Source organism: Geotrypetes seraphini, chromosome 10 (genome assembly GCF_902459505.1).
Source record: "Geotrypetes seraphini chromosome 10, aGeoSer1.1, whole genome shotgun sequence".
NCBI lineage: Eukaryota > Metazoa > Chordata > Amphibia > Gymnophiona > Dermophiidae > Geotrypetes > Geotrypetes seraphini.
In genome coordinates, this window is record NC_047093.1 from 141,378,069 (window position 1) to 141,397,482 (window position 19,414).

The window sequence follows — 19,414 nt, forward strand, 5'->3', positions numbered from 1 at the left end:
TTTAAGCTTCTCTATGGAATATTTGGTCCTTTGGTCCCTTTATACTGGAATACCCTTAGATCTTGCCATTCGAGGAATACACAGAGATACAAATTACTGTTCCCTTCCTTCAGAGGAATTAAATCGGCAGGGAAACTCAGTCAATCTTTCGCTTATAAATTGGTAGAAATGTGGAATGGGCTTCCTGATTCTGTCAGATTGATAGGTCAGTTACAACAATTTCGTAAAGTCCTAAAAACCTTATTATTTATACAATACTTGAACAGTTCACCTAAAGATTAAACAAATTGATTGCCCTACAACACTTATTTTCCCCTATGCTCTTGTTTGCTTTTTTGCTGGTCTTTAATTACTTGTAAACTGGGTCGAGCTCCATCAGGAGATGACCTGGTATATAAATCGAAGACTAGATTAGATATCCTTTTATGTCCTTGTCCTTCCTATGGTCATCTATTTTTATTTATTCATATACCACTTATATCCTAAGTGGTTTACATTCAGGTACTTTATCATCTGTCCTGGTGGGCTCAAACTCTATCTTGTGTACCTGGGGCAATGAGGGAATTAAGTGACTTGCCCAGGGTCATAAGGAGCAGTGAGGGATTTGAACCCACAACCTCAGGGTGCTAAGGCTGTAGATCTAACCACTGCGCCACACACTCCCACAAATGATCAGATCAATCCCTTCAATGGCTTCTTACTTTTGATGTATTAGAAAATGTGAAAATTATTTTTTGTTACTAGTTGCTATCTCTGTAGTAAATTACTTTACAAATTCTCTTGTTAACATTTTACACCTGTCACTGCTCATGTCTTTACCTCTTTTCTTCCCTTCGATCAGCTTTTTATTTTTTGAGATGATTTTTTTTTGGCTTTCACCTCACCATTTGATCATGCTAGGGGTGTTTGGTCTTCCTCTAGTTTTTCCTAAAGCATGGAACACATTTGGTCTGAGCTTCTTGGCCGGAACAAGTTGCATGCCACATTTGGAAGGGTGAGGAAGAAAGCTGTGCCAAGAGGGCAACTGCTCATATCCAGGAAATGGAGCTGGTGGTGGGGAAGAAAAGCTAGTCAGAATATATGAAAATGGAGTGTCCCTTTTTTGGAGAGGAACTAGGGCGGGAGGAACCAGAGGCTATGAAGTCCAAGGAAAAGCCGGGAAAGAAAGCCAGATCAAATGTGGACAGCTGCTTTCTGTAGCAGAACTGTCTCTGATTTCTGATATCAGACTCTATACAGCTGTGAAACAGCTGCATGGCAACAAGCCCAGCTGGCCTCTGGTTCCTTGTAGTATGCTAGTTATTTCCAAAAAGGATGTAATTTTTTTTTCTCCAGCTTAAATGATTTTCTCAGGGAGAAGTAATTCTTTCACCCAATCCCTGGGAATCCTACAGCTTCTTCTGAAATGATAAGTCTTCAACTGGGACACATCTTGTCTCCCTAAACCTCAACATGGTGCAATTTGGCGATGGAGGAGCCATGACTTCCAGCAGCCCAACCTGGTATCTTTCAAACCCAGGATACATTATTTATTGTCATACTTTCAGCAGGGTGTTTGTCCTTTATACACAGGGAAGAGTTGCCCTTCATAAGCATTTCCAGGCATTACACACCATTTCCAGGCATGCTAGTGCAGTCTTCAAAACAAGGACACATTCTACTTCCTGTGAAAAATGAAAAATGGTGGGGACGGGGGGGGGGGCACTGTGCTGCTGAGGACATTTGCAATGCATTCTGAAGCATGGGATATGATTTTTTTTTTTTACCCTTTGTCCAATACCAATCTGCAATCAAAACACCTCCTTCCCTCACACACTAACCACGCCCTCTCCTTCCCCCATTTGGCCATAACCAGTGGAGAAGAAAGTATAGTAATTCCTTTCCCATTCTTATTTTCCAGGCAGGAACAAAAAAAAAAAAAAAAAGCAAATCTGTCAAACCCCCCTCCCCAAACTGCACAGCAAACTATGCCGATATGAAATCCTCCGCATACAGGAACACCCCCTCCCTGTCCCCCCACTCCTGCTTCACAGTGTCAGTGCTCATACACCCATTCCAACACCCCACTATTCTGTTAAGTCCTCAGTAAACAAACATTGTTAGACTGGCAGCCGCAGATCACAGAGGCCTGTTCCTCACCAGCTGTGCCTGTCCCATCGGTACGAGCCATGCATTCCAACACCATCATTAAAGTGCTGAAAATGGGAAGGTGATTATGCACGTTCTGTTCTGTTGGGGGGCCGCCAGCTGGCTCTGTCCCCAGTCCTCTTCTGTCCCCCCTCCCATTTCCACCAGCCACAGCCAGTCACTGGTTCCAGTCCCTCTGCTCTCTTCCCTTGGGGTGCCTCCTGAACCCATCAGGTTTCAAATCTATATCCGCAATCTTACACTGCTTACGTGGCAGTTCACCATAATTCTCATGCACCTAGTACCTATTCCCCCCCCCAACCTCAGACTGTCAGCCACAAATCCCCTACCTGTTCCCCTTTCCACTATTTGAAAGTCTAAAAATCCTCACAAATACTCTTAATCAAACCACAAACAGGAGGCCTGGAGAGTTTATGAAAGTGAAATTTTTAGGAATTGCTCCCCGCCTCTAGCACTTGGAGCAGATGGCAATTTTCTTCCCCGAGGCAGGTAAATATTTCTAGTCAAATGAAAGGAGAAGCCCCAGGGTGCTGCCAGTTCTCTGGGATCACAGTATGAGAAAGTATTCCTGAATTGAGCTTCTGCTGATCTCAAAGATCTCGCTTGACTGCTTGTGCAAACTGTTCTGTGACAAAGTCCTGACATCTAGTGGATGCCTGCAGCTAACTGAATTATGGAAAATGGCCAAGAGGGAAAAAGGGCAGGCACCCATCATACCAGTTGGCACAGCTCCTCTTATGCTCATTTACTGCACTCCCTGAAATCTCTGCATATTACTGGATTCTCCATTTAAAATTTTTAGCTCCTGCCCTCTATGCATTTTGTTGGAGCTTGCTCTGGTATTTTCAGTTCCTGCACTCTGCATTTTGCTAGAGCTTCTTCTGGTATTTTCAGTCCCTGCATTTTGCTGGAGCCTCCTCTGGTATTTTCTGTCCTTGCACTCTGCATTTTTCTGGAGTCTCCCTCTGGTATTTTCAGCCCCTGCACTCTCTGCATGTTGTTGGAGTCTCATTGTGGTATTTTCAGTCCCTGAAATCCCAGCATTTTGCTGGAGTCTCCGTCTGGTATTTTCATCCTCCTGCACTCTGCATTTTCTTGGAGTATCTCCCTGATATTTTTTAGCCTCTATACTCTCTGGATTTTGCTGGAGCTACCTCTGGTATTTTTCAGCCCCTGTGTTTTGCTGGAGACAACTCTGGTATTTTCAGCCCTGCACTTTCTGCATTTTGCTACAGCCTCCTCTGGTATTTTCAGCCTCTGCACTCTCTGCATGTTGTTGGAGTCTCATTGTGGTATTTTCAGTCCCTGAAATCCCAGCACTTTGCTGGAGTCTCCGTCTGGTATTTTCATCCTCCTGCACTCTCTGCATTTTCTTGGAGTATCTCCCTGATATTTTTTAGCCCCTATACTCTCTGGATTTTGCTGGAGCTACCTCTGGTATTTTTCAGCCCCTGCCTTTTGCTGGAGATACAGCCTCCTCTGGTATTTTCATTCTCCTGCACTCTCTGCATTTCCTTGGAGTGTATCCCTGGTATTTTTTAGCCCCTGTACTCTCTGGATTTTGCTGGAGCTACCTCTGGTATTTTTCAGCCCCTGCGTTTTGCTGGAGACAACTCTGGTATTTTCAGCCCTGCACTTTCTGCATTTTGCTACAGCCTCCTCTGGTATTTTCAGCCTCTGCACTCTCTGCATGTTGTTGGAGTCTCATTGTGGTATTTTCAGTCCCTGAAATCCCAGCATTTTGCTGGAGTCTCCGTCTGGTATTTTCATCCTCCTGCACTCTCTGCATTTTCTTGGAGTATCTCCCTGATATTTTTTAGCCCCTATACTCTCTGGATTTTGCTGGAGCTACCTCTGGTATTTTTCAGCCCCTATGTTTTGCTGGAGACAACTCTGGTATTCTCAGCCCTGCACTTTCTGCATTTTGCTACAGCCTCCTCTGGTATTTTCAGCCTCTGCACTCTCTGCACGTTGTTGGAGTCTCATTGTGGTATTTTCAGTCCCTGAAATCCCAGCATTTTGCTGGAGTCTCCGTCTGGTATTTTCATCCTCCTGCACTCTCTGCATTTTCTTGGAGTATCTCCCTGATATTTTTTAGCCCCTATACTCTGGATTTTGCTGGAGCTACCTCTGGTATTTTTCAGCCCCTGCGTTTTGCTGGAGACTACTCTGGTATTTTCAGCCCTGCACTTTCTGCATTTTGCTACAGCCTCCTCTGGTATTTTCATTCTCCTGCACTCTCTGGTATTTTCAGCCCCTGCATTTTGGTGGAGCCTCATCTGGTATTTCAGGTCCTGCTCCCTGTGCTAGTTATTTTCGAACCCCGGCCTTTGCTCTGCTTTTTGGTAGGCTTTTTCTCTCTACAACCCTTGAGCTCTCCGCTACAGACTGTCCCAGCGTCATTGTGTCCTCCCCGCCCTTTCTCGAACAGTTCTCTAAGAAGCAGCAAAACGAAAGCGGGGCCGGGCCGCGAGAGGTACGTCAGAGCGCAGGGGGGCGGAGCGAGGGCGCCGGAAGCAGGCCTGCGGCAGCCGGAACTGAAGCGCCGACGTTGCCCTTTCTCAACATGGCTGCGGCGGGAGAGCCCACGTTGAGCGATGAGAGCATGGAGGAGGAGGAGGAGGAAGAAGCGGAGCCGAAGCGGGTCTACGTGCCCGGGACTGAGCCCCTGAGAGACGGGGAGGAGCTGGTCATGGATCAGGAGGCCTATGTGCTCTACCACCAGGCTCAGACGGGTCAGACCCTCCCCGAACCAACACTATAGCCCTGTGGTTCTTAAACCTGGCCTGGGGGACCCCCAGCTAGATATCCTTAATGAATATGCATGTGGCAGATCTGCATTCCTATTACCTCTATTATATGCAAATCTGTCTCATGCATGTTCATTAGGGATATCCTGGAAAACCCTGAATGGCTAGGGTCCAAGAACTATTGCATTAGGACATCAGGGAGAATCTTGCTTCCCCTCCCTCCCCCTCAGTATATTGGGTTGGCTTGACAGAGGAGCCAATTTTTCCCAGTGGTATAGCCAGACAGCCCAAAGGGGAGGGCTCAAGCACTTACACTGCTGGCTCCTTTGATATAGCTAGGGGAAAATCTCCCTGCCTCACCCCCCACCCCTCCTGACACATACTGGATCACAGATAAAGTTTGAGAAAATCTGAATCCTGCCTCCCACCATGTCCTTTCATTATGCCCAGACAGGGGGGGGGGGGGGGGGGAGCCTCCTGCCCTCCCTCCCACACAGACCAGCTGCAGGGAAATAACAGCTTTCATTTCTGAAAATTTTTTTTCCCAATTCTCCAGGTGCCCCATGTTTGAGTTTTGATGTGATCCTGGACAGCCTAGGGCCAAATCGGACAGATTTTCCCCTGACGCTCTTCCTGTGTGCAGGGACGCAAGCAGACACGGCACAGGGAAACAGGTAACAACCGGGACTGGACAGCATTAGGCACCTGCATAGAGAAATGAACTGCAGCAGTCTTTCACCTGCCACCGTACCTCATGTCTTACGTCTTCCTTCCCAGGCCCTCTCACTAGTGTCATATGCAAATTTATTCACCTCACTATCTTACTAGTCAAATCGGCCAAAACATGGCCATTAAACTACTTCACAGCCACTGGGCGTTTGATCACGTAACCCCTATTTTCATAGCAGAGCTCAGAATAGCCTTTAAAATTCTAGTATTAAATCTGAAGAGCCGGAGCTTAGTTTCTCCAGCATTTATGGCTAATCATCCCAGAAAAATTGGATGATCTTACAGACACAACGGCTAACCCTCAATTTTGCCAATTTGTGGCTTTTTGAATCTAGTACCTAGAAATACCAGTATTATATTTACAAAAAGCCGCAAATTGGCAAAATTGTTTATGTTTATTGAAATTTGATATACCGCCAAAGCTTACAACAGTTCTCAGCGGTTTGCATTAAGAGCTCCTTTTACAAAGGTGCGTTAGGGCCTTAACGCGCGGAATAGCACATGCTAGACTTTAACGCCAGCATTGAGCAGGCGTTAGTTCTAGAAGCGTAGCACGGGTTTAGCGTGCCCTAAAAATGCTAGCGCACCTTAGTAAAAGGAGCCCTAAAATCAAAATTTTAAATAGAAATAAAAAGTACTCCATAGGAAAGGCCTGAAACACGCAATCACATTCAACACAAACAAGACAACACAGACAAAAAAAAAAATTGAGGGGTTAGCCCACCTATCTGACTATCCAATTGATTGTTTCACTGCATTTATCACGCCAGTGCTTTAGCACCTTCTCTCTGGAATTCCTTCCTCTTTTATCTATGTTTAGAGAGCTGCTTTCCTCAAGAAAGAATCTGGGTAAATAAATTGTAAGATTATTTAAGTTATAAATCTGAGAATTATATTCAGCATACTGTTGTCAGTGTTAGAGTTCATACACTAGAAAGCCGTCAAAACATCTAGCTCAGTGTACTTGAGGAATTACATAATTCACAACACAGTAGTGGAGGTTTTGCCCTTATTGGATCACAGTTGACATCTTTTATTTGGAAGCCATTAAGAACTGCATATAAGCACATTGCACTGGATGTTTTGGTGCTTTACAATGTATGAAGTCTTTACAGTGCTTTACCGTGTATGAACTCATGTTGATGTGATATGCGGTTTACAATAATGAAAAGCTGAACAAAACAAGCGATAGTACAACAGTAGCATTAAAATTTGTGACAACATCAGACAAATTTATCAAAAAGATAAGTTTTAACATTTTTCCTAAAAGTTTGGTAGCAGTTAGAAGCCGCAGTCAAACCACTTAATGTTTTACTCCATTTGCCAGCTTGGAAAGATAGAGTTCTTTCAAGCAATCTTGTATACATACATCCTTTTAAAGATGGAAAAGAGAAAAAAGTCTGAAATGTTTCATCGTGTAACATGGTGCATGTCTAAATGTCTTATAACGGATACAAGCGAATTTGAAAAAGTATTCTCGCTTCAACTGGAAGCCAATGCAATTTCCTAAGATAAGGTGTTATGTGTTCAGATTTTTTTCAAATTATAGATCAAATAAACTGCTGTATTCTGGACAACTCTCATCTTCCTAATAGACAATATTACGATAATTTTGAATATAATAGGCCCCAAAACAGAGACTGCACCAAGGGCTAGTTTTATTAAGATGCACTATGCGTTTTAGCATACACTAAATGCTAACGTGCCCATTATAAGTCTATGGACGCATTAGCGTTTAACGCACGCTAAAATGGCTAACGTGCCTTTGTAAAAGAGGGGGCAAGAGTCTGAAAGAGGTGAAATCAAAATACGATTTCATAATACGGAGTTTCCAGAGAACAAAAAAGCTTTTTTTAACCAAGGCATCTACTTGAGCATCAAATGTCAGAGCATGATCTGAGCACAGTACAGGGGTTCAAGGAAGGTTTAGATAGGTTCCTAAAGGATAAGGAGATTGAGGGGTACAGATAGAAGCAGAGGTAGGTTATAGAAATGGTCAGGAACCACTTCACAGGTCATAGACCTGATGGGCCGCTGGGAGCGGACCGCTGGGCGCGATGGACCTCTGGTCTGACCCAGTGGAGGCAACTTCTTATGTTCTTATGACTCCCAATATTTTAATAGTAGGATCAACAATATAAACTATTCCATTTAACTTCAAGGATAGATGAATAGATGGTTCATTTCTCAGGCTGAAGGCAAAAGGTATGATTTTATTCTGAGCCTGTAACACACATTTTCATTTTTGTAATAATGTGTAGTTATATTATGCTGAGAATTATACTCAGATTTTTAAATAAAATAATCTTATGATTGATTTATTTACCCTGACTCTTTCTTGAAGATTTTTTCATTAGTCTGGTATTTGTAACACAATTTACACTCCCACTCAGTAGTTTGTGCTTGTCATCAGGGCTGTGGTGTCAGTACATCAAACCTTTGACTCCTACTGATATTAAGGTTTAAATTTTTTGTTCTAGGTCTAAAGTACTGGTAAATATGATAAAGGTACATATCTTTGTCCTGGATCTACAAGTATAAAAATGATTCATTTTCCATTTACTGCTTTGTTTTGAAATTGGAGTCAGAGTTGGTACATTTTTACTGACTCCAATGCCAAAGCCCTGGTTTTGACAAGTAGAGAGTTTGCTTGTTTTTGTTTGCTTGCAGACTCGAGGGGTTCCTCCCAGAATGGCTGCCATGTCCCCAGTGAACATAATAGCCTTACATGGTCAGACCAATGGTCCAACAAGCCCAGTAGCCCGACCTCACAGTGGCCAATCCAGGTCCCTAGCACCTGGCCAAAACCCAAGGAATAGCAACATTCTAGAATCCCAAAGGGTAACAAAAGATTCTAGAACCCCAAAGAGTATCAAGATTCAATGCAGAATCTCAGAGTAGCAAGATTCCAGAACCCCAAATAGCAGCAACATTCCATGCGGAATCTCCAAAGAGTAACAAGATTCCAGAATCCCTATCAGTAGCATAATTCCATGCTACCGATCCAGGGCAAGCAGTGGCTTCCCTCATGTCTTTCTCAATAACAGACTATGGACTTTTCCTCCAGAAGCTTGTCCAAACCTTTCTTAAAACCAGCTATGTTAACTGCTCTTAGCATATTGTCTGGCAATGCATTCCAACTATTCTCTGAGTGAAAAAATATTTCCGCCTATTGGTTTTAAAAGTATTTCCCTGTAAATTTCATCACATGCCCCCTAGTCTTTGTAATTCTTGACAGAGTGAAAAATCGATCCACTTGTACCCGCTCTACTCCACTCAGAAATTTGTAAACTTCAATCATATCTCCCCTCAGCTGTTTCTTTTCCAAGCTGAAGAGCCCTAACCTTTTTAGTCTCTCCTCATACGAGGCGTTCCATCCCCTCTTGTTCTAGTCTTTTCCTATTGCCCCTTCTTAGAATCTGCTGAAATATTTTTCTCTAGTCCATTACTGTATATTTACTTTTTCTTTTTTTCGCACAAGACTTTTATTATATGGTTGCTCTAGTAAATAAATTGAACCTTGACCACAGGTTGCTCGCGATGAAGATGCACAATCTATATGGGATAAGAAAGAAGTCATCAGGGGAAGAGTCGGACTCCGAGTCTAGCGACAGCGAAGAGGAAGATGAGGAGAGGAAGCCACAGATGGAGCTGGCCATGGTGCCCCACTACGGTGGCATCAACCGCCTGCGAGTAAGACATCTGGGTAGTAAACAGTAGATGAAAGGAATAGGGGTGTCTCTTTGGTTTGTACTAGTGTTACACACTTTACTCCCTTCTGATTTCACAGGTTTTAAATTACCTCTTGAAATAGGCAAATTATTTAGCCATGCTGGAGTACTGCAGAAAGATGGATCAGGAAGTTGAGAATGAGTTTCTATGCAGAGAGATGATCTCATTGAACCAGTTAAACACAGGAGTACAAGGAGGAATAGAGTTTCTTGTCCTGCTTTCTCTGTGGTGTATCCAAGAGCAAACTGAGCTGAATGATTGGTAGCCCTATAAAGTAAGGTAGAGGAGATCACAGCCCATAGAGAATGACACAGTGACAGAATTTGTCCCTGTCCTCATAGAAAACCATGCCGTGTCACTCTTTAGTGTCTATCTCAACCTCAGTCCTTCTACACCAGTATTCTTCAGTGCAAGGCTTAAGGGTCAGTGGCTGTGCCCAGTCGTAGTCTGATTCCTCAAAGAATGACATAGGGATGGATGGTTTCCCGCGCTTATCTGTCACCGTGTCATTCTTTAAATTCTTGGGAGTTCTATGTGTTGACATCACCCTAAAGGATCAGTTCTTATGTACTTGGAACCCGAGTGAGGCAAGGGATGGGGACTTTAACTTTTACAAAGAATACTGCTTGAATTTCCATTGCCACTCTGCAGAGACTCAATAAAATGAAAATCTGTTCTTAACTAATAAGGAGGGATGGATATGAGCCAGAAGACACAGAAGCAGCATCTTTGGATATTTCTTACGTGGGATGCCCTTTGATGAGTCTTTCTGTATTGCTGGGGTAGCACCATCCTGTTGTCTTCCTCCTCCTTATCAGCTTTACTTAAGCATCTTTTCTTTCTTGTTCTCTTCCTGGGATAGGTGACTTCCCTGGGTGACTCCCAGGTGGCAGCTGTCTGGTCAGAGAAGGGGCAGGTGGAGATCTATGACCTGAAGAAGCAGCTCTCAGCTGTGTCAGACTCCCAGGCTATGGCCACCTTCCTGAAGGAGGAGCAAGCAAACATTAGGCCCATCTTTTCTTTTGCTGGACACATGACTGAAGGTTTTGCCCTGGACTGGTCACCCAAGGTGGCAGGTGAGTGCTGGGAGGGGGGAGGAGTAAGGGTCCTGTAGCCATGTAAACTCTAGTTGTGGAATACCCACACAATTAGATAAATTTTCTGAACTTAAATTGATACTAAAGTCCAAAGATGGCTTATCTGCATACTCAAATGACTTTACATATAGTCACAAGAACTTTCAAGCAGTGCTCAGAGAATGTTGATGTCAGACCAGACACCAGGACAAGCCCGAGTGTTTAAGTGTCCCGATGTCTGGTCCGACATCAACATTCTCTGAGCACTGCTTGAAAGTTCTTGTGATTATGTGTTAAGTAATGTAATGTAATTTATTTCTTATATACCGCTACATCCGTTAGGTTCTAAGCGGTTTACAGAAAATATACATTAAGATTAGAAATAAGAAAGGTACTTGAAGTCATTTGAGTATGCAGATAAGCCAACTTTTGTGTTCATTTGGACTTTAGCTCTAGTTGTGGGACATTTCCTCTAACTCCCAGCACTGTGTCGCTCCTCAGGACGCCTGCTCACAGGAGACTGCACTAAGAATATCCACGTCTGGACCCCCGCCGAAGGCGGGACGTGGCATGTGGATCAGCGCCCCTTCTCTGCTCATACAAAGTCAGTAGAGGACCTGCAGTGGTCACCCACAGAGGCCACGGTAAGCATTCAGCCCCTGCCATTTCTGTCCTGTGTGGCCCGCCGGCACTGCTAGTCCCCGTGTTCACCCTCTCTCCTGATGCAGGTCTTCGCCTCATGCTCCGTGGATGCCTCCATCCGAATCTGGGATGTGCGAGCGGCACCTGGTAAGGCGTGCATGCTGACGGCCTCCCAGGCTCACACTAGCGACGTAAATGTGATTTCCTGGAACCACCATGAACCGTTCATCGTCAGCGGTGGGGATGACGGTGTGTTGAAGATCTGGGACTTGCGCCTGTTCCAGGTAAGTGGAACCGCCAGGCTGAGTCGGACCACAGGGTCCAATATCTGTAACCGGCTGGAGGGAGTACCACAGAAACATAAGTCGAGAGCTGCCTTCCAGATCACACCCTGATATCGAGAGCACTGTATGAGCAACTTGATGTGAAACAAAGCCAATGAGAAATTTAATGTGCTTATTAAACATCACCAATGACGTATCGCTTTGTAATACTCTACTTGATGTTGCACCAGTTCAGTCCACTGGTGTACGATTTCATTTCTTGCAAAGATTACACATATACTGTTGCTTTCAAGTGCCAGTGTGGGGATTTTTATTAAAATAAGTTTGTAGAAATTATCCTAATGCTGAGAAGCTTTTGTTTCGCAGGTTCTTTTAAAGTCAGTACAAAGACTGTGTCACTACAATGCCCTCCTTTTCAGCTACACACATTAAAGGCAAGCATTGGCTCTGGAGTCAGCTGGTTGTCTGCTGGAATCGAGCCTCAGCTCGGCACCTGAACACCAGATGACAAAAGGGATATTGTGTGCAGAAGCCTGCTGACACCAGAGCTTTTACTTTTAGGATTTTGTGGGTTCGGTGGAAAAGCGAACACATTCCAACACGCAGCCATAAAGATAATAATACAGGGTAAAGATGCTCTGATCACCTCAGAGCAGAGGTTTATGGGCATAAACTTTTCAAACCTCAGCAGATGTAATTCATCCTCCCGACAGCTCCTCAGAAAGGACTGTGATGAGGTCTGGTCTGCAGCGATACCTGCTGGGGCACCCACTGGTGCTTAGCTGCTAGTCCGTCTGTAAACAGCACTGTGCCGGGTTGGTGAGATTATCTTCCTGGGGAGATGAAAAGCCCTGTAGAACAGTAGGGGCTTTGCTGCAAATTAAAAGCTTGGCTTCTCTTAGATTGGAAGGATAGATGGAGTGGGTCATGGGGAGTAGGTTGTGGTTTAAATGAATATTCCAAAGCTGTCGTTAACGGTTGCTTGATGGATGTGTTGTTCCTCAGCCTGTATACCTTAGGGGTGAAAGGACAAGCTATAAATCAGTAAATCTTTCTTTATCTTACTTTCTCCAGACTGGTGTAAGCGTGGCCACCTTCAAACAGCATACGGCTCCCATCACCTCGGTGGAGTGGCACCCCGTGGAGGGCAGTGTGTTGGTTGCAGCTGGTGCCGATGATCAGATCACCCAGTGGGACTTGGCGGTGGAGCGGGACCAGGAGGCGGGGCCTGGAGGAGAGGATCCGGCGCTGGCTGCCATTCCTCCACAGCTGCTGTTTGTTCACCAGGGAGAGAAGGATATTAAGGAGCTGCACTGGCACCCCCAGTGTCCTGGTGTGGTCATCAGCACGGCACTGTCCGGCTTCAACATCTTCCGTACCATTAGCGTCTGAGTGGAACCGACCTGCCTGCAGGGGTCTCTTCTGGAGCAGGGAACTTAAAAACGTACTTTATATTATCCACCCAGTGTGGAAGGTTCCCTCTGACATCCTCTGACAAAATGTGTACGGCTAAGGATGATTCTAAAATTGCATCCTAACTATTGTGCTAATCTTTTGGGCAAACCTGAAAAATAGGGCACAGAGGTGCATACCCTTTCCAGCACCCAGGTCTGCATCTCTCCTTACAGCCTTGCTAAGTGAACCCATCTGCATACACAATTGAATTCATTAAAGCTTTCCATAACAACCACCTGTGCCCAAGAAAGGAGTGCTGTGGATGGTGTAAGCTAGAGGAATGAACTGTGGGCTGGCTTTTTCCTGAACCGAGGGAGAAACTGGCCTCAGAGGCATTCCAGAATCATCAGTTCAGTTTGGCTAGCTTTTGGCTCTTTCCTGTGCCAATGATTTGGGGCTATATCACTGCCTCTGAGCCAAGCTGCAGTAAAACTGAGAAGGGGAAGACCTCCCTAGGAATAACTAAGATTTCTTTCACACTCTTAGCCAAACACGCTGCAGAAACCCTCAGGGCCCAAATTCGTTTTCAGCCACCTTAAATGTCACAGAGGGAGCTGAGCCTTTGGCTCACACAATGCCTTTCAGGAAGGGGGAGGGGAGATAACAGCAGTTCAAAGACTATGGAAACATTCTTGGTGCAAAAATAACTTATTTTATTACATCTAATATATATTTAATAAAAATGATCTGTTTTCTGATGATTTGGTTTTTTTTTTCCTATCTGCATGTGTACATGGTGGGGGAATGTTCCTGGACAAACACAGGCTAGGGCTCTTGCAGAGTGGTGCTATGCAGGTGTTTAGACAGGGGGCTGGAACCTGCCCCCTCCCCCCCTTCACTATAGGCCAGCCCACTGGAGAGACATGTAGGTGACCGTTCCATCCTGCTTCGCCGAGCACAGCAGAACTGTTTTCTTCACGTTGCTACCTAGTCGCCCTGCTGCCACAATGTCACAGAGCTGGAGGGTTTCATCCGGAACAGTGCAGAGAGCGATGTAATGGGCATGGAAGCGCATGGGGTCACCTGAGGTAGGAACAGAGCAAGATAAAACAGAAGTGAAGAGAGAGGACTAAAACTGCCCTTCTGATGTCAGTACAAGGAAGAAATGTGTTCTGAAGGGGAAATCTGAACTGACTTGTTACATTTCCTTTTCAAGAGCCTTGCTAGACCAAGCCAGGCAAAAGTTAGCTCTAAAGCTGGTTTTCTCTAACGCCATCTGCTGACACATCTGGATTGGTCTGGCATGGAAGAAAAGGAAAGACAAGCAGTCACACTAATAAAGGGATATCCTTGCTCAGCCACTGACCCCCAACCACTGTTGACAGCAGTGCTTCCAAGGTTTACAGTAGGGATTAATATTTTCACTATTCGGAAGATGCCTAATTCACACTGCAGGATGGGGGTGGGTGGGGAATAAAATTTTCTAGCCACACAGCAGTGTTATGCCTAGTGGAGTACTGCGCAGCACAGAAATCTGCACAGGATTTCTTTTCCCCATGGCCCAGGTCCTGCCTCCTGTTCCTGACTCGACAACCCTCCCCTGCACAGATATGGCCTCCCTCTGATTGCTCCCCTCCCCGTGTGGATCCAGTATCTCTTATTTGCCGTCCCTCCCAAAGCAGCAAAGGCAGCCAGCCAGCAAAGCTGTGTAGAGGCTGCTTGTGGCTGGCCCCATCAGGGCCTTTCCTTTGCCGTATCACTGACACGACAGAGGAAAGGCCTGGCGGGGCCGACCGCAAGCAGCCTGATCACAGCGCTGCCTCTGCCAGCCAGCTCCAGCAGGTAAGAGATACTGGATCCAAGCGAGGAGGGGAGGGGGATTGATCGGAGGCCAGACTTGCTTGGGAGAGAAACGGAACAGCAGGAGATGTCAGATCCACAGGGGTGGGCAGTCAGAGAGAGAGAGAGAGAGAGGGCAGAGCTGTAGAGTGGGGAAGGAGATATGGATGCTGGACCACAAGTGGGGGGGAGGAAGGGATATAGATGCTAGATCTGCAGGATAAGGGGAGGGAGAGAAAGTGACAACAGAAAGAAGAGTGGGAAGGGAGGAAGAGATGCTTGGCCAAGAAGAGAGATGCCAGACCATGGGGAGTAGGGAAAGGATTCAGGGCGTGAGCAAGAGACGGTGGGGTGGTCATGGATACTGGACCCGCAAGTGGTAGAAAGAGTGACCCAGACCAGAAAGGGAGGGGTATGGGAGGAAGAGATGCTTGGCCAGGGAGAGATGCCAGACCATGAGGCATGAGGAACAAATTCAGGAAATAAGCAAGAGAGGTGGTTGGGTGGGGTGGAGTGAGAGGACATAGATGCTGACCCACAGGAAGGGGGATGGTAGAGAGAGAGTGACCCAGACCAGAAAGGGGTTGAGACAGGAGGAAGAGATTCTTAGCCAGTGGAAAGGGAGAGAGAGAGATGCCAGAATATGGCCAGGGAGGGTATTCAGCATGTGAGTGAGGGGTGGGATTTAGAAGGAGACAGAACTGCAGCTGGAGTGAGAAGAAAAGGAAGAGACAGGAACCTGAGAAAAGAAAAGGCAGGAAGGAGTTTCAGGCCTTAGGATGGGGGGAATTCTATACAAAACACTACAACTAAACTTTGCAGAAGTTTGAAATATTGTGCGTAGAATTTTCAATTTTTTTTAAAAACAGAATTCCGCTAGGAGTAAATTGTGGCCTGATTTAACTACAGAAAGTTGCAGTGCTGCCAGTGACCAGTAGGTGTCTCCCAAATGTTACAGGAAGCACACTTAATCATGAAGCATATGATGTGTGACCGAGCCTGGCACCATTCAGAGTTTCAAGTCTAAGTATGCTCCCTTAAATCTCCCCTCTGAAACTCCAAGAAACATGCAACTCCCAATCACTGTCCACAAGGAGCTCTCTGTTAGTCACTGCCAGAGAGTGCCACAGAACATACCAGGATACACCAGGAAGTCCCCTCCAAATTTGCCACCACTGGTCAGGAAGAATCCCTTTTCCCAAAGGTCTCTGAACACCTGGTAACGGATCTCATGGACCAGCTGCCCTGCATGCGGCCAGTCTGGGGATGGGTGCTGCCAATCCACTACTTCGGTGAGGCTGTGGGCTGGCCGGGCTGTGGGCAGCTGCACCATCATGGCCTCCTGTGGGAAATGAAAATTCTCCTTCACGTCCTCTCTGTTTGCAGGCTGGTTTGGGTCCCCTAGAAAAGTAAACGGTGTCTCAATCAGCTAGTTCTGATAACAGCTTGGCAAGGGTTGGTGTCATAATAATAATAACTTTATTCTTCTATACCGCCATAGTCGCGAGACTTCTAGGCGGTTTACATTGAAGAGAGCTGGACAGTCAGCGTGTTACAATATGCAGAGTTAAGAAGGAGCGAGACAATTGGGACATGGAACAAGCTGTCTCCCTAAACCTGCTTGTATGAGTAAACAGAGCAGACATGAACTTACCTTCTCTTCTCACAGCCCAACCCCCCTCTATATCACCAAACCACAATAACTCCTGGAAAACAAGGACAGGTGGCTATGATGCACCTCCAAGGTTCCAACAACCACCCCCCCCCCCCAAAAAAAAACAAAAAACCTTTCTCCACAGTGAGGGATAAAACCTGGGATGGATACAGGATCCTCGAAGTTGGAAGAATAAATGGGTGAAGATAGAGATCATCAGACAGGGTTTGTAGCAAGAAGAGGGAAAGGGAAAAACATCTGTTCTCATGGCCTGTATTTTTGTCTTAGGGTGTGGTCCTCTGGGCACCTGTTTGCTCGCCACGTTCATGCCTCCGTCTGGCTCGGCCCTGCGCAATCTGCTCCGAAAGGCTCTCCAGCAAACTGCGCTTCTCCTGTAATGCAAGCTGCCATTGCTCCTCATAGCTTTCATTCAGTGCCTGCTTGTATACCGCCACTTCTGACAGCAGGACCTCCTCTACTCCCTGGCTGCTGCTGCCCTCTGAATCACAACCTTCATCCTAGGAGGAAAATCAGACAATAATTCAGCTCTTCCCATGCAAATGATGAGAAAGATAAAAGTTGTCTGTCCCAATTATATTAAAACTGCAGGCAGAGAAAACCAGACATTGCAGTTCTGTGTGTTCTTGACCACATCCAACACAGCAAAATCCTTCACTGTGCAGGAAGGTGTAACTGAATTTACCACCACCCCCAATTGTTTTGAAAAGTTGGCTCCTCAAATTAAGACAGTGCATGATTATTTATTACGGCCAAAATGATACTCAGGACTAGGAAATGGGATACAAGTGACTTACCCTCCCCCCTTTTACAAAACTGTAAGCATGGTTTTTAGCGCAGGCTGGTGCGCTGAATGCTCTGTGCTGCATCCGATGCTCATAGGAACTCTTATGAGTGTCGAAAGCAGCACAGAGCATTCAGCGCACTAAAAACCGCTTTCGTGGTTTTGTAAAAGAGATGGGGGGGGGGGTTTAATGTGTTTCTCTAACCTGTCCTCCTGCAGCCTTTTCATGTTCCACTGTCCTCAGCAGCACAGCAGCTCTGATCTCTGCCAGCAGCCGGGCCTCCTCAGGTAGTAGCTGTAGAGGGAGGCCCAGCCTTGCATTTTGCCTTGGCTTGCGGGGTAAGGACCCTACCAGACTCCCCACCAGCCTATGGCACTGCCGGATCTTGCGGACATCCTCCATGTTCCACACCAGGGCAGTGCCTTGCAGCAAATGAATGGGAATTAAGGCGTTCTCCATGCCAACCTGCAACCTGCAACAAAATACAATGTGAATGCACAGCCTATTTCAGAGCTATGCACTGACTTGTCCTTTGGGTTGCAAGTAAGTTGTATTTTCAGAATATTCCTGAATAAAGTACATTAGATCTTAACATGTTGCTAACCCCACTCAAGCACATATATTAGAGAGCTGAAAACCTTGCCCATTTGCAGCTGCAGAAGAATGGAAATGTATAGCAGCGTTCTCAAGTTCTTATTTGCAATACCCCAGACAACATGGTTTCAGAATATTCAAAATGAATATGCATATCTATGCCCTGCATAATCAATCAATGAAAGTAACATAGTAAATGACAGCAGATAAAGACAAATATGGTCCATCCAGTCTGCCCCTCTCTTTAAATTACTGATTTAGTAATTTACATTTTCCTTTTTCTTAGCTATTTCTGGGCCAGAACCCAAAGCTCTGCCGGTACTGTGCTTAGATTCCATCTACTGAAGTCTCCCGTCAAAGCTCACTCCAGTCCATCTAAAGTTCCAGGGGTGTCCAACCTGTGGCCCGAGGGCCGTATGTGGCCCAGTGAAGTATTTTGTGCAGCTCCGGTCGAGGACGATGCAGTGTTTTCCTCTGCAGCCCCCGGGTGTTTACCATCTTGCCGGCTCCCTCTTCTATCTTGCTGCAGAGTTTGCACGCTTGTGCAGCCCCAGAAACATTTTTTTCGACCAATGCGGCCCAGTGAAGCCAAAAGGTTGGACACCCCTGTAACCATCCCAGCCGTCAAAGCCCTCATCAACCAAATGTTAAACAGACCGTGCAAGTCTGTTTAGGGAATAGTAGGGGTTGCCATTATCTGGCTCCAAATTCTCTTGTTGGGGTTGATCCAGTCCCAGGTTTTACATAACACTAAATGCTGGGACTTGTAGTTCTCATGTCCAAGCTGGTCTCCCTAAGAAAAGGTAAACTACAAGTCCCTGCATGTAATAGGGTAAAACCAGTCCTAGACTGGCACAAGTTGGCAACCCTAGAGGGGGGTTCTACAGGAAGGGCTTGGAAAACACTAAACTACCTATGTCCATCATCTATCCTCGTCCCAGTGCATGTTGGGTGTTGTAGTACAGCTCTAGGTTTGGCTTGGGTTTATAGGTTCCAAACTGCTTCGAGAAAAACAGGTAATTCGTTTCGTGCACCTGACTCTAGCGTCTCTCACCGGAGAAATCCAGCCCAGTCGGCGCTTAGCGGAAAGAAAGAAAGCCTCCTGCGGTCGAGTAAAAATGACGTTTTGAACACGAACTCGCGGGCTGCAATGACGCCATAAGACACGCGCCTAAGTCTCCGTCCGCTCAGTCTCTTCCCCGCGCGCGCCGGTGGCTAGAACCAATCAGAAAGCACCAAACGTCAGCCGATCGTATCCTGTAGAAAACCGGAAAGCGAAAAGCGTAAAAACCCCAACGACCCACCTACAGCTTTTTGCGACCAATGGACACAGGTGCAGCAGGGGAGCGCGCGTAAATTGCTGCGACCCAATCAGAAAACACAGAACGTCGGCTCGTCCTATCCTTCCGTCTCGATGACTGGAGGAAAATAAAAAAGAGACCAATGGCGAGAGGCTAGGAGGGCAGCGCGTGCAAGCTGGAGGGGCGGAGCCGCTCGCTGTGCCCTGGGAATGTTCCAGCACTGAGTGTAGTAGCGAGGGAAATTGGGCTGACTCTGCTCAAATTCAGGATGATCCTAATGTATTAGTTTTGATACAAAAGCATTTGTTTTTAGGCAAAGGATGAAAGGAGCCTTCAGCGCAAAAAATATCTTGTTAACTCTTTGCATTATTTTACCTGTGCATTAATTAATAGCTTCTAAGACCTTCTCATCCACACCAACCACTAATTTCTACAATCCACTGCTCTCCCTCAAAGATCCACATAGA

At 46.0% G+C, this 19,414-nt stretch overlaps 2 protein-coding genes across 4 annotated transcripts; one reads left to right on the forward strand and one right to left on the reverse strand.

Moving 5' to 3' along the window:
• Nucleotides 1-4,676: 4,676 nt before the first annotated feature.
• Nucleotides 4,677-13,515, forward strand: GRWD1 (glutamate rich WD repeat containing 1). The gene is made up of 7 exons (XM_033961204.1): nt 4,677-4,883; nt 5,455-5,572; nt 9,158-9,320; nt 10,222-10,435; nt 10,937-11,079; nt 11,164-11,361; nt 12,436-13,515. The coding sequence occupies exons 1-7, from the start codon at nt 4,715-4,717 to the stop codon at nt 12,751-12,753; spliced, it is 1,323 nt and encodes a 440-aa protein (XP_033817095.1). The 5' UTR covers nt 4,677-4,714; the 3' UTR covers nt 12,754-13,515.
• Nucleotides 13,294-18,976, reverse strand: TSEN34 (tRNA splicing endonuclease subunit 34). 3 transcript variants are annotated; one of them, XM_033961207.1, is made up of 5 exons: nt 18,681-18,976; nt 17,257-17,524; nt 16,557-16,767; nt 15,733-15,996; nt 13,294-13,839 (listed from the first exon to the last, which is right to left on the reverse strand). In XM_033961207.1, the coding sequence occupies exons 2-5, from the start codon at nt 17,509-17,511 to the stop codon at nt 13,655-13,657; spliced, it is 915 nt and encodes a 304-aa protein (XP_033817098.1). In that variant the 5' UTR covers nt 17,512-17,524; nt 18,681-18,976; the 3' UTR covers nt 13,294-13,654. The 3 variants fall into 3 exon arrangements, with proteins under 3 accessions (XP_033817098.1, XP_033817096.1, XP_033817097.1); XM_033961205.1 differs by having other exon boundaries at nt 18,701-18,975; XM_033961206.1 differs by having other exon boundaries at nt 18,560-18,695.
• Nucleotides 18,977-19,414: the final 438 nt, after the last annotated feature.

Bases quoted from the DNA above. Each gene is read 5' to 3' on its own strand.
- GRWD1 (XM_033961204.1), top strand. From the start codon at position 4,715: ATGGCTGCGGCGGGAGAGCCCACGTTGAGCGATGAGAGCATGGAGGAG. The intron at 10,436-10,936 runs GTGAGTGCTGGG...GTCGCTCCTCAG, and splicing joins CTGGTCACCCAAGGTGGCAG to GACGCCTGCTCACAGGAGAC. The intron at 11,362-12,435 runs GTAAGTGGAACC...TACTTTCTCCAG, and splicing joins GGGACTTGCGCCTGTTCCAG to ACTGGTGTAAGCGTGGCCAC.
- TSEN34 (XM_033961207.1), bottom strand. From the start codon at position 17,511: ATGGAGAACGCCTTAATTCCCATTCATTTGCTGCAAGGCACTGCCCTG. The intron at 15,997-16,556 runs GTGCCCAGAGGA...TTACTTTTCTAG, and splicing joins TGAACGTGGCGAGCAAACAG to GGGACCCAAACCAGCCTGCA. The intron at 13,840-15,732 runs GTATGTTCTGTG...TTCCTACCTCAG, and splicing joins GGACTTCCTGGTGTATCCTG to GTGACCCCATGCGCTTCCAT.